Source organism: Lynx rufus, unplaced genomic scaffold (assembly GCF_022079265.1).
Source record: "Lynx rufus isolate CCGP_SWC_20201006 ecotype Redwood Valley unplaced genomic scaffold, mLynRuf1.p SCAF_10, whole genome shotgun sequence".
Classification (NCBI taxonomy): Eukaryota; Metazoa; Chordata; class Mammalia; order Carnivora; family Felidae; genus Lynx; species Lynx rufus.
In genome coordinates this window covers 52,312,544-52,328,261 of record NW_025814824.1, presented here as the reverse complement: position 1 = coordinate 52,328,261, position 15,718 = coordinate 52,312,544, and the positions used below count along the sequence as shown (strand labels likewise).

At 39.1% G+C, this 15,718-nt stretch overlaps 1 protein-coding gene across 1 annotated transcript in view; it reads right to left on the bottom strand.

Moving 5' to 3' along the window:
• LOC124524331 (uncharacterized) overlaps window positions 1-14,234 on the bottom strand; it is a 72,970-nt gene extending 58,736 nt beyond the window's left edge. The window contains 1 exon segment of the mRNA XM_047096543.1: window positions 14,164-14,234. Coding sequence (XP_046952499.1) covers window positions 14,164-14,234 — 71 coding nt within the window.
• Window positions 14,235-15,718: the final 1,484 nt, after the last annotated feature.

Sequence of the window (15,718 nt, the reverse complement as noted above, 5' to 3'; positions counted from 1 at the left end):
TTTCCTGGAGCAAATATCATCAATTTGAGTGTTGACATTGACTTCAAAATCATATTACCCAATTCATCAGCATCCTACCTGCAGGTGGTTATTCAGTCTTTTTGAATACAGTTGTAAGGATATCTTTTATTCTTCTTATATTAAACCTAAAATTGACTAACTGGTTCTCCCTTGCAAAAAGGGACTGGAACACATTTTCTACTTCTTTACAACCATCATTTCTTCTCACAGTGTTATATTTCTTGGCCAGGGTTTTTTAAAAGGTATTCTGTGAAACACTATGGTCGTATCATTTGGGAAAATACTGCATACATAAACTTCTCCAAAAAAGTCACCAGTCACCTTAGCAAAAATTCGAGATGTTCTTCCGTAAAAAAATCTTTCTATTTTGATTAACACTGCATTCCTAAAACATATTCTACCATGGAACACTTAGATACTTTTCTTTTTAGCATGGGACTCATTCATATTTCAGAAAACTTGTGTATATGTCATATTCTTTGTAATTGACAGTATACATCTAAAAATATGGCAGATAATTTAACAAAACAATTCTGATGTGGTCTCAAGTAGCAGTTTTTTCTCCGTGGCTTTTTTTTTTTTCTCATGTAAACCTGAATCTGTGTTCCTTTTGAAGCAACTGAAGACTATGTTAAATGTGTTGTAACCATATCACATCATCAGTCAGGATAAACACAGATGTCCCCTCTAGTGAAAAGTTGCCAAAGCATTTCTTCCCTATGTAGCTGATGTTTTTAGCATACAGGCTGGCCCTAGAATTCTCATTGGATTTCAACAGGAAAGAAGATATTACCAAATATCTCATTCTTGATTCCAGTTTTTATTGGCAATTTCTTTGTGCCATCTATCTCCTTTATAGGTTTTATATTATCTGCATTCCTTATATATGTTGATCCCAGGAAATGAATGGAATTTGAGCCGGAGGAGGAGGAGGAGGAGGAGGAGGAGGAGGAGGAAGAAGAAGAAGAAGAAGAAGAAGAAGAAGAAGGGGGAGGGGTAGGAGTAAGGGTAGGGGAGGGGGAAGGGGAGGGGGAGGAGGAGGAGGAGGAGGAGAAGGAGAAGAAGGAGAGGAGGAAGGAGGAGGAGGAGGAAGTGGAAGAGGAGGAGGAAGGGTAGGAGAAGGGGAAAAGTTAAAGACAAATGTAAGTCACTTTACTAGAGCCCTCTCCTGATATTGATATTGGGTCATTAACAAATCAGTAACACTGAGCATGGTAACACTACCAGTTTTAAACCCAGACAAAATTTAGCCATGTGACTCCAAATGAGGTAACTGGGATTGCTTTTTTCAAAATATAATATTACCTTATTATGTTTTAACCTGATATGTCAGTCACTCTCTTATTTTAAAATGTTTACTCATTGTTAGACAGTATATATACATATTTAATGCTCTCTACACTTTTCTAAGTTTTCTTTTAAATCATTAAGTAAAATCATTTTTTTCTATGATAGTGACCTCTGTTAACCAACTTGTATTTTTCAGGATTCCCCCCTGCTTCCTTTTACCAAAGCAAAACATTTGCTAATTTTCCTTTTTAATCTCTCTCAGGTCTCTATGATTTCTCAGAGTTTTCCAAGGGTAGCCCTGAAGTCACATTTACAAGTGCTTTGATAATGTAATTCTATGAACTTACAGTTTAAATCCCTTTACAACTGAAGCTGGTATTCTGCATGTTGCTATAGTAGTGGTGGAAGGAACATGCACAGCTAGGCAGAAGTGGAAAGGCAATTAGAAGTGAGTCATAATTAAATGATTGCAAGATGAGAACAAAAGATGGACACTTTAAAAGAAAGAAGAAACTGATTAATGTAACTGTTCAGATTTTCACAATGCCAATTATGAGTGAAATAGGCATATCTCATGAAAAGTCTAATAAGGTTTGAGAAAACTCTGCATAAAAAATACCGTTCTGCCTTACCTGAGCTGTAAGATCACTAGCAGCACATTAAGTGTATTATTTTTAGGCCCTGCCATGTTCTTCATCTAAATGCACAATAAGCAATGAAGGAATAAGAGATTATAAAGAATGGTGTTTGAAGGGAGGTCTTCCCAGTCTGAATGGTATTAGGAACCATTAGAAGATTTACCAATTCATAAATTGCTGCATATAAATGAATGTTAGTCACCCAAATCATGGCATATAAGACTCTTCTAATCATGTGTGGCTCTGACACTTCCTATTAGTATAGGTTAGTGATGTGATTGGATACAATAAAAGAGAGGTTTTGATCATGAGAAATTATCTCTATTAATGTGAATAAATTAAAAATGTCAGCATTTTATGTATTAGAATGCTGAAAACAAATCTACCTATAAAATAGCAGATAAACATCCATTTGGTAGGTTGTTTAAATATTCTCCAAGCCCCTACAAAGTGCCAAGAATTTTTTTGGGAACTGGACAAACAAATGTAGTTTTATCTCTACCTTCACAGAATTCAACAAGCAATCTTGTCTAGGAATCAGACATTTAAGCAAGTGCATTGTAATAGTAAATGGCAAGAATAGCAAGAGATGCCTGGGTAAGATACAGAGGTAGTATTTGTGGAACATGATCAACTCTATCAAGTAAGGCAGGGATATTGTAAGAAAGAATATGCTGCATTTGCATTCCTGTAGGAAAGCATACAATTTCAAACAAAATAAAGCAATAATCTCCTTTTAAATGGGTAGTATTTTAAATAGAGGAGTGATATTATGTTATTATAGTTAAAATAAAAGGAAAATGGGAAAAATTGAGTTTTTAATAAATTAGAAAGTAATCCTTAAGTTAACTGAACCACAAGTATTAAGGCCAGATAAATTAGTGTTTGCTAATCATGAATTTTCATTTAAGAGCATGGAACCGATATTTCACATTTCTCTTTCCTACTTAATGTTTTTTTTTTTTTTTCCAAAAAAGCCCATGACCTCATGGCTTCGTGGATTCAGGCCCTGTATCAGGCTCTGCGCTGGCAGCATGGGGCCTGCTTGGGATTGTCTCTCTTCCACTCTCTCTGCCCGCCCCCCCAACCTGTGCTCTGTCTCTCTCAAAAAATAAACTTTAAAAAATAAATTCCTTCATGAAATTTTAAGATATTGAAAAAGAAAGTTAATATAAATCTTAATGCAGTTTGGATGAGGAAGCTAGAAATTTTATAAGTTGGGATTTCTGATGATCTAGGTAAGTATGAAATCAATGGTAGATGTAAAGATGGGGAAAGAAATCTTAGGTGTGGAAGAAAGTGGAGATGTAGGTAACAGGGAGATTTCCCTGAAATGTACAAACATTTTTTTGAGTAGGATTTTGGCACACTTTTTCAAATTACTTTTCGAAAGACCTATTTAATGGCCCAAGAAGAAATATTTTAAATAGTAGAAGATACATTTCCAAATCCCAAACTAAACCCAAAAGATTTCTTTTCTAATGCTGTGGTTAAGGAAAACAGTACAAAATCATCAGTGCTGTTTGCAAATATTACTGTGTGCAGATGCTATATTTCGGGGGTTCTAATTATCTACAATAAGCAGTAACGTAAGCAATGTTCTACGATAGAAGCAATGAACATATATCCTTTCCAAAGATGTTTTATTTGGAGCAAAACTGTACAGGTTAGCCTAATAGTAGTAACATTCTTAAGCTACTGATACAATCTTAACTTTTAGCATTTATACATGTTTCCTGCTTGAGTCAGCAGCTGGCAATGATTGATTTCTATTTATCATAGCACTAATCGTCCTTTGATCATCTCTCAGGTAAATAAAACATACAATGTCACACTGTATGTTTTACATTTGCTATGTTTTTTTTAAGACTGATAAAACAGATTAGGAGGTGTCCCATTCATAGGAGGTACAATGAATTTAGTGGTTTAGTTACTTTTCAGTAAAGCGTTCATAATTTTATCAAGGACATTTCAGGGTAACAAAAGATTAAACATGAAGAAGAATAAAGTCACAGGTGAAACCTACAAATGAGGAGATTTATTTTTGTGCTGACAAAACAACAATAACAAAAAGCAGATCTAAGAACACATAAAGAACTACAAATCAATAAGAAGAGTACAAACAACCCACTAAAAAAATGATCAAGGTACATAAGTAGGCATTTCACAGAAAAGGGAATACTCATGCTATGAAACACGTAGAGATGATGAGAATCATAATTGATCAAAGGAATGAATTCCATACAAAAATATCATTATATACCATTTTGATTGACAAAAGTGAAACTCTGACAATGCCTCATATTGCAGATGCTGTATATTCACATGATATCTTGTATATCGCTGCTATAAATGCAAATTTGTGCAAACATTTTGGAAAGGAATTCAATAAGTTCTTCTATTGTTGAACAAGCCTATCCTCTATGATTCAACAATCCACTTGTACAAGCATAGCAGCAGATATATACAAGAATATTCATAGAGAAATTATTCATGATAGCAAAAATAGAGAAATCACCTAAATGCATGGGAAAGTAGATAAATTGTAGTATATTCATATAAAACAGCAGTCAAAACAAATGAACTAGAGCCAGACTGCAATATATATACAGTATAATAATACATGAAAAATATAAGCTCCAAAAGCTTAAATACAGCAGGATAATTTTTCCATAAAATTAAACAAATAGATTAAATTATCTTTAGAATAAATATGGATATAGAAAAACAAATAACAAGGAAAGTAAATGATGAACATAATATTTAAGATTATATTTGGGAAAGGTAGGAAGATAGGTTAATTATAGGATGAGATGACAAAGGGTTAGAGGTAAATTATTTCTAAGATCCAAACTTCTGTTATACATAATGGATTTATGGTTGTCTATTACATTCTTAAGGGGAAAAATTGTAATTACATTTTTAAGTACGTCTTTTTTATTTTTTTAAATTTTTTTTTCAACGTTTTTATTTATTTTTGGGACAGAGAGAGACAGAGCATGAACGGGGGAGGGGCAGAGAGAGAGGGAGACACAGAATCGGAAACAGGCTCCAGGCTCCAAGCCATCAGCCCAGAGCCCGACGCGGGGCTCGAACTCACGGACCGTGAGATCGTGACCTGGCTGAAGTCGGACGCTTAACCGACTGCGCCACCCAGGCGCCCCTAATTTTTTTTTTAATGTTTATTTATTTTTGAGACAGAGAGAGACAGAGCATGAATGGGGGAGGGGCAGAGGGAGAGGGAGACACAGAATCGGAAGCAGGCTCCAGGCTCTGAGCCATCAGCCCAGAGCCTGACGCGGGGCTCGAACTCACGGACCGCGAGATCGTGACCTGGCTGAAGTCGGACGCTTAACCGACTGCGCCACCCAGGCGCCCCAAGTACGTCTTTTTTAGAACAATGATAAGGGTATGTCATGAGCCAAGGATTAATATTAATAAAATTATATGAAACTATGATCTTGTGTATATACAGATATGTAATAATGAGAATATATGACGCTGATAAATATTCTAGACCCAGCAAATAAATTTATTTGTTAAATTTCTGCTGTTTGGCTGATTTTCCTCTTTTTGATATTCCTGAATATCAATGTTTGATATTCCTGAATATTACTGAATAATTAATTTATTATTAATTCATTTCTGGATTCATTTCTGGATAATTAATTAATTTCTGGATAATTTATTTATTTATTTATTTTTTAATTTTTTTTTTCAACGTTTATTTATTTTTGGGACAGAGAGAGACAGAGCATGAACGGGGGAGGGGCAGAGAGAGAGGGAGACACAGAATCGGAAACAGGCTCCAGGCTCTGAGCCATCAGCCCAGAGCCCGACGCGGGGCTCGAACTCACGGACCGCAAGATCGTGACCTGGCTGAAGTCGGACGCTTAACCGACTGCGCCACCCAGGCGCCCCAATTTCTGGATAATTTAGATTGTTCTGTATTTCATATATCAACCACTAACCTCTCTCTCACATGTCATACCAATTCTTGATGGAAATTATCTGAGTACTGTTAGAGAGACCGACCGGTCTTATTATTATTTTGATGGATGAAAGAAAGAGTAAACCACAATCTCTTTAGTAATAAGGTCTCCTATCATTTAAAACTTTGTGGATTATGTTGCCATTCAACAATTTGAAGTATTGTGAGAAACAAAGGAAAATAAATGGTCTCTAGGATACTGTTGATCAACTTGGCCATGAAGCTAAAACAAGTATCCTCTCTATATCTATTATTTATACCACAGAAACCCACTCAGCATTCCTTTGAGGAGCTTAGGAAAAAGGAAACTAGTATCCCAGAAAAATAAATAAAAAGCATTCACTGAAATTTTACCATGTGTTCATTTTTACTTCCAAAACAATCACTGGGTCAGGCAAGTGGGTCATTGCTTTCTTGATATTTGTCAACACAGTCAGTAACTGAGTCCATCACTATGTTGCTTTATCTCCCCACTAAGAACACTTGTGAGTTGGCACTCTTTCAGAAAGACTCACATTCATCTTACTGTCAGTACACTTCTTGGAATAGAAGCTATCCTTTGTCTTCCTGATGTTTGCAAAGCTTTAGAAAACCCAGCGTCCACAGGCAGAAGGTTAAGGCACGTTATACAACATTCAATTTAATGGTGAAATTTTTCATTGATGCTTTACGCTAAGTTACTGGTTTTAGGACAAAATTTTAGCAACAATTTCTTCAGAATTATATTCCACTAAGAGACCTAATTCTGTGGACATAGGAATATGAAGAGAGAAGTCAGTTAGAATATTTTAGAAACTACAAATTTTTAAAGGTGACAAAACCTCACTTTTGTACCCCTTTGTAACATTATCACCTGTTCTATGCGGCATTGCCACATGAAGATTTCATTATTTTAGACTTCAGATTATATTGTTCATATAATCATACTTTATCGATGAAAACATTTCAAAATCTATTTTTTTGCACTTACATGTATGCAAAACCAAAATACTCTAGTATATTAACATTGGGTACCAGTTAGGAAAGATAAAATTTAAGGACAAAAATGTTTATAATCTGAGACAAAAGAACACAAAAAGTAAAAAAGAAAAAAATCTGGGAAAATTTAAGAACAATAATAAGAAAATGCCTCTTCTATTATTCTGTAAAAATGAACTCAAGCAAAAAATAACCAGTGGCCCAGAATGGATATCTAACTTGAATATTCATTCTCTCTTTAGCTTTCTGTAAGTGATCTCCAATTAACTAGGCATGTTGCCACGCGGCTGAAAGGGAACATTTCCCTTACTCTGCCTTATTGTTTTGGTGACCGAGTGGCTAAAATCTGGGTGAAGATATGTCAGCCAAAGTATTGTGCGGGAACATCCTTGGAGTTGCCTTTTCACCTTTCTCCATCCTACTCTATTTGATGACCGGAGTTTCAGCTGACTTCTTAGATCACAAAATGACCTTAAGAATGGAAGCTAGGTATAGCAGAACAACCACCATAGGGCACACAGTGGAGACACTGCAAAGACCGTGACTGCACACAGACTTCTTTCCTACAAGAGAAATAAAGTATTATATTGCTTAAGAATGATGTTATTCACAACTGAGGCTAGCCATTACTAATGCATGGCCCAATGACAATAACTTATGCGTCCCCAATATAAACAGGATAAAATAATCCCCATATTCATCCCCAAATTCAAAACTCCTTATAGTGTCATTCACATGTAGTTCCAAAAACACTTCCAATTATATTCCTTCACTAATTGTTTTGTCCAACCTCTGTTTCACTTCCTGTGCATGAGTAACCATTGTATGGTCTCACCATATCTTGGTTCATCTAATCTTTGCTCATTTTCTCTATCTCTCCCTTCACTTTCATATTCTTAAATACCACATCCTTGAGAAACCAGTTGCAATCACTTCTCTAAAGTGATTTTATGAGAATGGGCTTATTAATAATACCCCAAGACTTTGAAAATAATGTATCCATGATTTTTGCAATATGTTGTTCTTATCACCTAATTGCAGCTAGCAAGTCTTATCAATAGCCAGCTTCAAGCTGACATTTCTAATCCCACGTCTTTGATGATCTTCCCTTCTGTATTAGCTTGTTGGGGCTTCCATAACAAAATACCACAGACTGGGTATCTTAAACTATAGAAATGCTTTTTTTTCTTTCTTGTTCTTCAGGCTAAAAATCCAAGATCAAAATCGTTTTTGTTTTTGTTGTTTTTCTGAGACCTTGTTCCTTCCTTGCCTTGAAAATGGTTGCAATCTTGTGATTCCGTGCATATGAGCCCCCGATGTCTCTCTCTGTGTCATGATCTCCACTTCTTACATGGGTATCAGAGAGATTGGATCACGTTCTGCCCTACCAGCTTCATTTTAACTTAATTACTTTTATCTTCAAATGTAGCAACATTCTGAGGTACTCGGGGATAGTTGTTGCTTAAGCGTAAGTTTAGACATTTGTCTGTAGTTACCCCAAAGGTAACAAACTCTCTCTCCTTCCTGTGTCTTTTCCTACCTCCTTTCAGCCCTCAATCGATTTTTGAAAACTTTGCATAGGTTAGTGCCTCTCAGTTCATATTTGGGCTACTGCCAAAACTTGTCCTTTATGCTTCTGCTTAGGATGATATTCCTCTGTGTAGGAGCCCCTGACCTTTCCTGACCTTTTCTGTTCCTGTGTTTCCTAAAATGATTTACAGTGTCCTCCTATGTGCCCCCGTGGGACCCTTGATTTTCCTTGGAAGACTCTGAACAACTAGCAAGTCTCAGAGCCAGAAATCAAACCCAAGAGGTTTAACTGCAGACTCTGCAGATTTAACCACTACACACAAATGCATGAACCCAGAGACAAACTGTTTATAAGATGACCATTACTGTCAGGGTTAATTTCAAACTCCTTGGCCTGGTATATGTGCCCCACCGGCAGCTGGTCTCTGGGCAACAACTCTGGCTCATCTCTCAACTCCCATTCCAAGCACTGCTTTATGTTTAGGATTTAGGGAAAAGACAAATTTGAATTAGGGTAGAAATAAAAGTTCTCTATCGGTTATTTCCTTTTTCTGATGTGCAATGGAGAATGCCATTTTGACATTGGCTTTATGAATCCACTGACAGACCAAGAGACAGCGTAGGAAAATAAACACTGCTTCTGTGTAAGAAATAACATGGGCAAAAGTTGTGCAAAGAGAGGACTTTATTTTCCTGACCACATTCCCTTGTCTGATTTCCTCCCTTTTCAAAAATAAAATAAAATAAATTAAAGTCACAAGGGTACCTGTTTATCTTCAGAGGATGGCAAGTGGCAAATCACTGACTGTTAGGTAGTTTCATCAGCAAAACACTCCAAATGCTTAGAGAAACATTTATTCCAAGTCTGTTTTTAGTTTCTGTTTTATTGTTGCATGTGTTTTGAATTAGAAAAGCTAGAATGGTTATTCAATTTTAAGCAAGTGACTTTGTTGCAAACAGAGCATTGTAGTTTAAAATAATGACATTAAGTTAAAGGCAATGTGACACAATGGTTGAAAGCAATAGGTCTGGGTTAAATCCTGGACCTATACTTAATGGGTGTGAGACTTTGAGGAATTGATTAGCTTAGCATTGATTATTAGGAAAACAGTAATATTGCCCAATGTATGTTTCTTTTTCTGAAAATTTAATAGGATAATGTATATTATGTAACTAGCACAGGGCATGGCACACAGAGGATATTTGGTTAATGTTATTGCCATTTGTACAGCTCTCTCTTCTGCATTTTTTTCCCCAATCAAGAGTCATGTACAATTTGTGGCCCAAGAGTCTATGATGAACAGTATATCCGAGTCCTGCTCTAACAGACCTTACAGCCTATACCGAACATTCTAGTGCACTTTAAGGAGCTGGGCTCCAAATCAAGACAGTCAAGGTTCAAACCTTGCACGCACTACTTAATCAGCAGTGTAACCATGGCAAGGTCACTTGCCCTCTTTGTGACTGTTTTCTCATCTGTAGAATGGAGATGATAATAACTAATACTTTTGCTGTTAGTATGAAATGAAGCCATAAATTTAGTTCCTTTAGGATCGTGCCCGGTACATAAAAGATGTTCAGTAAAGTTGGATATAATTTGAATTAAGCCCACAACTTTTTGAGCAATTCATAGGACTGGACTTTTCAAATCAGACTGCTATGAATCAGAGACCATAAGCAGTATCAACCTAAACTAAATAATTTCAAGGATATGAATAAGAGGTTCACCAAGAATGGCTTGCTCTCCAGGTCTTTCCTTCCTATAACAGTTGCTTTACTCTAGTCCAGAATAGAGAAGTAAGGTGTGCATGGCTTCTCACACTGTGGGCAGCATTTAAATTATGAAACATCTCTATTTTATATTTCAGAGTTAGATAGCCGATATGACATTCTCCAGGGAGCCATGCCTTGGTTCTATTCATTATAGGTAATTCATAGTCAGAGCAATCCAACTAAAGACACTTCACTGATAGACCTCTGCTTCCTAGCAAATATCATCAGTCTATTTATTCAGAGGATGTCCAATTGACAAGGAGATTAGACTTGGTCATTTCCTATTGTACACTGAATGTTTGCGACTCTCCTCCAAATTCATACGTTGAATCCCTAATTTCCAAGGTAATAGTATTTGGAGATAGGGCATTCAGGAGGTGATTAGGCTTACTTAGGGGGCCTCATGATGGGATTAGTGGCTTTTATAAGAAGAGGGGACTCTCCCTCTCTCCCCATATGTGCTCATCAAGGAAATTCCATGAGAACACATAAAGAAGGCGACAGTGTAAAGGTCAAGGCAGAGAGCTCTTACCAGGAAATGAATCAGTTGACACCTTGATCTTGGACTTCTCAGACTTCAAAACCATGAGAAATACATTTCTGCTGTTTAAGCCACCTAGTCTGTGATATTTTGTTATGGCAACCTATGCTAAGACACTTCTCTTCACTCTTTGCCCCAAGGTCTCTCTCTAATAAAGAGAGTGAATGAGAAAATGTACCACAGGCCAGATTCTCATCTTTTTCTCTTTCAGTAATGGAGGAGATGCATTTGTTATATTCTTATTTCCATGCAATTCCTCAAGACCACTTTTTTTTTTCTTTTGAGAGGTGAAACTTTCACATGGTTCCAGATACATACATACATACATACATACATACATGAAGTCTTTCCTCAACCCTTGACACCATTTGCCCATTTACTTCTCAACCCTAACTACTTTTACTAATTTCTGGTGTTTTCTCACTGCACCTTGCAATTTTCACCTAAAAAATATCATTAAGCCTTTTCCACATCAGTATGAAGACAACTTTCTTATTCTTTTCCACAGCAACATAGTCTCCTGTGGAATGGATGTACTGTATCTGTACTGTAATGATACAAGGCTTAAAAAATGTTTTGTAACGTGAGTCTCTGGAAGTGATAATTACATCTCTGTAGCATGTTTCTATGCCATTCTATATCCAACGTCCTCTGTGTTCCCAGACTCTTATTTTTATTTTTTAATTGGAGTTGAAACGCCCAACATGAGAGCTACTCTCTTAAATTTGTAAGTGTACAATATAGTATTAACTATAGGCACAATATTTTGCCGATCTCTAGAATTTATTCATCTTGCATTACTGAAATTTTCTAACAGTTTTCCCTTCTTTTTTTAACATAAGGAAATCAACATGGAAATGAACAATGAAAAGTTTTCTATAACTTTAAATTCATGGTGTCCCAATCCCCTTCCCTCAAAAAACTAAACAAAACAAAACTTATATTTGGCATTCTTGTGGCAATAATTCCTAGAAGATAGTATCGTATTTTAAAATGAGAACTACACTGTTTCAATGTTCCACACTTAAACTGATATTGATTATATTGCATTAGTGCTAAGGAATTTATTCTAAATTTGACATATTCTTATATTCCACATTAAATATATATATATATATATATATATATATATATATATATATATATTATATATATATAGAACATGTGGTGCCTGGCTATTTGAATAGAGCAAAGTTGTTAATAGTCCAGGCTTCAGAGTCAAGCGCATATAGATTCTAATCCCACCTCGTGGGGCGCCTGGGTGGCGCAGTCGGTTAAGCGTCCCACTTCAGCCAGGTCACGATCTCGCGGTCCGTGAGTTCGAGCCCCGCGTCAGGCTCTGGGCTGATGGCTCGGAGCCTGGAGCCTGTTTCCGATTCTGTGTCTCCCTCTCTCTCTGCCCCTCACCCATTCATGCTCTGTCTCTCTCTGTCCCAAAAATAAATAAAAAACGTTGAAAAAAAAATTTAATCCCACCTCGTTTGTGAAAATAGCTTTGTGATCTTGGGTAAATTTACATATGCATCAATTTCCCCACAATTTGAGAATATACAATTTAGATCAGAGGGTTATAAAGAGGATCAACTGAGAAAATGTAAATCAATCACATCGTATAGTAGTTACTCAGTAAATGGTAGCTTTCATTATCATCCCCAACATTATTATATGCATCTATTCTGAGATAGATTCTGTACTGGATGTTGGGGGACAGCAATGTATACAATACCATCCTTGCTCCTGGGGCTTATAGTACAGTGGGAAAGGTATGCCAGTAAGCAAAGAATAACTTTAATTTATAACAAGCAATACACCAGTAGATTAAATGCTATCTCCTGGGAAGAAAAGTGATCTGAAAATACATTTTCCCCAGCAATTATCTCGAAGAAATAAAAGGTTCAAGAAAGTCTCCACTGGAAGAGATACCATATACCAACTTCAATTTTCACTTGTCACGGAATATAGGGAAATATATAACACCGGAACAATGAAGTAGTTATTTTAATTTACTGGTGGGATTTGGAGGGCTCCTGGAGTACCTTTGAGCCTCAATAATTTTTTCTTGATAATGTAGACTCATCTGAAGTATAGGGAATGAAGTGAATCCACTGACCTTGAGATTTGATTCTTTTGTTTATTGTCAACTATTTTTCCTCATAAAAGCATAGTGTGAAAAGTGGGAGGGAAAAGTGATTCACACCCTCACATCCTGTTTTGTTTTTTTGTTTTTGTTTTTTGTATAACAATAAATGTGAGTTTGGTTTTGCAATAATCAAGTTATTGAGGAAACTGCACTTTTTGAGAAGTGAATGCTTCTTGAAGAGTCCATAAATCCACAGACCTTTTTATTTCATTGAAGGTGCTTAAATATCAAGAATATCATACCTCTGACCACCACTGTTGCCTACACATCTTGTAAACCAAAAGCTCAAGGTAAGTGAAAAATACTCCTCGGACCTTCCACAACATTTCCCAAAACTATAAGACAACTTTTCAGGTACGAAATGTGTAAAAGTCCTGTTTACTTATTTTAAAGAGAGTCCCTTAGTAGCAGACAGCAGCCTGCACAAAAACAGCAACCAGGAAAGGAATTACAAGCCAGAATCTTTATGAAGAGGAGTAAACTCTGAATTCCAAATTTTCTTTCAAGTCCCTCCACTAAGTCCCTCCACTAAGTTCTGCAATTCTTGTCTAATAGCCACAGTATTTTATTATTAATCTGTAGGCTTATGTCAACAGAAATCACAAGCTAGATGGCCTTTGTCGGAAATAGTTCATTATAACTATTACTGCCACTTCACTTCATTACCAGGAACAGCCGATTAGCACTTATTAATTATGAGTGAGAATCAAAACTCCTAGGAGCATCCAACCTTGTGGCAAGCTGACAATGTACAGATTTACACCGGGTTAAAAAACACTGGGAACATCCTCCACTTGCAATTCTGCAAAAAGTCGGTGTCTGTCCGTGATACATCTTGGAATACTAAACCTAAAAAGTCGCTCCGGGCAAACTAATTCACACAGAAATTAAACGCCTCTTTATCCTTTAGTATCTCACCACCAGATTCATTATTGACTTCTTCACGCAGGCTCCCGGGCTGAGCTTCAAGCTTTTCTCTTAACTGCATCAGAAGGGAAGCCCGTGCGTGGGACCTGCGCGCTCCGATTCCCCCAGCGTGACTGTGTGAGTAGCCTTTTGCACAGACGCAAGTTAGCGAGAAGGTGTTGCCAGAGGTTCCCTGGTTCCGAGGGACAGCATCGAATGATCCATCACCCTCTCAAATGGACAGTCTCCCTTGGTCTCTGCTTCCTCCAGAGTTGGCTCAAACCGAATCCAAAGCAGGTTCTTTCCTGAAATTGGTAGCTATTGGTCCACAGATTCTGCGCGCGGCAAGGCTCACCTTCGAACGCTCTGGATGGATTTCTGAGCTGTGAGTAGCGCCGCCAGGGCTCCTATCAACACAAGTTTCATCTTTTGCACCAAATCATCCACTTGTTCCACTTTTGCGCCTCGGCAACTGTACCTTCGGCTTTGGCGTTCATGCGCTGTCTTCCCGGCAAAGTCGGCTGCCTTTCAACTCGAAGCGGATTCCCAGAGCCAGGCAAGAGCTACCTGAAGGGAGACCTTGGCGGAGCCAGGCGCCCAGAGTGGGGGCAAGAGAAGCTCGCGCCATCTCCTCGCTGCGCAACTTTTTGTGTTTCCTTCCGTCAGGTCCCAAGCTGCAGAGATTCTCGAAGCTCTGGAGTGAAAAAAACCCACAGCAGTCCTCGGCCTGGCCAGCCCTTGGGATGGCAGAGTAACGCTCTGCTGGTGTAGCGACCTCCCAGAGCACAAAGGCGAGCCACGGTTAAAAAAAAATACCAAGAAACAAAAAAACCCCAAAACCCGGAGGGTAAAAGTTTACTTTCGGAGAGCAATTCCAGAATCCCAGTGTGGGTAAGACAAACTCCCTCCCGCTGGGAGTCTCCTTCTCCGGGGAGGAGTGAAAGAGCCTGGGGCGGTTCTGAGAGAGGAGTGTCTCCGGCTTGGGGCTCCCCAGCTGGGTGGCACCCAGTGATCCTTCCCGGCTGTCAGAGAAGAGGCAGAAGTTGGGAAAGGAGCTAGACCGAGAGCAGGACACCTACTCTTGGTGCGAAACGTCGGAAATGGCTGCTAAAGGGGCTGAGTCTCCAGACTCCTAATCCCTCCCCTTCTCCAGCTGAGCCCTTCACCTGCTACCGTCCACTTTACAATATAAGCGTAGACAGTGCATTAGCCCGGTTCCAAAAGCTGGGCGTCACAAATCCCTGGGCAGTTCCTTTTTGAACAATCTACCTGAGTTTCAGGGGCTCCTGGGAAAATGTTACGTGATGGAGTACGCAGGAAAGGGGGCATAAGAGGGGACTGTATATTCCAGGAAAATATGCGTTGGCTCCTCTATTCGAAAGACCTCGGGGAGCCCCTCGGCTCCCTCGCAGGCTGCGGCAGCCACTTCAGTGCTCCGCGAAAGGGGCGGAGGTGGCTCTGGAGGGTGGAGACCGGGACCGGGTTAATCTTTAGTCCCGCGACCTCACGCAGGCTGCCCGGAGAGTAACTGGCTTCGAGGAAGAGAGGCTGGGAGCCGAGATACCTGGGAGGGCAGGGACCAGAGAGGCGGCGGAACGCACTTGAGGGCTGGCGGCGAGGAACTGCCTGCCAGCAGCAATCCGCTAACTAGGGAGGAGTGACTGAGTCTCCCCGTCTCCTGCATCCGGGGAGCCCCTGCCCCGCTTCGCTCCTCGCGACTTCTCGCTAGCCAGTGGCCTGGGGCCGCCGGCGCTGGGCTGGGCGTGCGTGTGTTGCTGCGCGCGCGCGCGGGGGTGTGTGTGCGCAGCCCGCGCGCCGAGCCCGGCCGCCGGGACCCAGCCGCCTGCCGCCCGCCTGCCTGGCGTCCCACCTCCTCGCAGCCGCGTCCTCGCAGGCTCCTCACCTGGCGC